The following is a 549-nucleotide window of genomic DNA, read 5'->3' on the forward strand; positions in this document are numbered from 1 at the left end:
TCTGCATCAGCCCCGCGGGCGCGCGGAGGGCGGGCTGGTGGCCGCGTTGCTTGGAGTCCCTTTCCCTGTTACTGACCAGCACGGGCTGGGTTAGGGCTTTTCTTAGCAAAGGACTTGCTGCCCAGCCCCCTTCGCGCCCCCTTCGCTCTCCCTTCGCGCCCCAGCGGTCACCTTGCAGACCCTTCGTTGTAGAGGGCCCTGGGAGCCGTTCCGATAGGTGTGTTCCTTCCTCCTCGGGTGGTTTTCGTATACGAACGGGGCTCGGAAGAGAGAGGAGAGAGCGGCAGTGAGAGACACATGGATTGGTTGCCTTCCACACGTGGGGCGGGAATTGAACCTGCATCTCAGGTAGATGCCCTTGGCCAGGAACCGAACTTGCGACCATTCAGTCCCTGGGCCAACGTCCTAACCCCTGACCCACCGGCCAGGGCTGGAGTGCAGCGTTTCACACGCGGGCCCTTTCCTCGGCGCCTTTCAGGATGTTTTCTGTTACGTAGCCCCCTCCTGCGCTGTGTCTCGTCCGTCGTGGCCGTGTGTGTCCGTGGGTGT

General features: G+C 62.7%; 1 protein-coding gene across 1 annotated transcript in view; it reads left to right on the forward strand.

Annotated features, from left to right (window-relative positions):
• The window catches only part of WHSC1 (Wolf-Hirschhorn syndrome candidate 1), a 42,490-nt gene that overhangs the window by 32,282 nt on the left and 9,659 nt on the right, over positions 1 to 549 (forward strand). Inside the window, exon 15 of the mRNA XM_015558419.1 lies at positions 11 to 89. Coding sequence (XP_015413905.1) covers positions 11 to 89 — 79 coding nt within the window. The remainder of the gene's footprint in view (positions 1 to 10; positions 90 to 549) is intronic.

This window comes from Myotis davidii, unplaced genomic scaffold, assembly GCF_000327345.1.
Source record: "Myotis davidii unplaced genomic scaffold, ASM32734v1 scaffold693, whole genome shotgun sequence".
Taxonomy (NCBI): Eukaryota; Metazoa; Chordata; class Mammalia; order Chiroptera; family Vespertilionidae; genus Myotis; species Myotis davidii.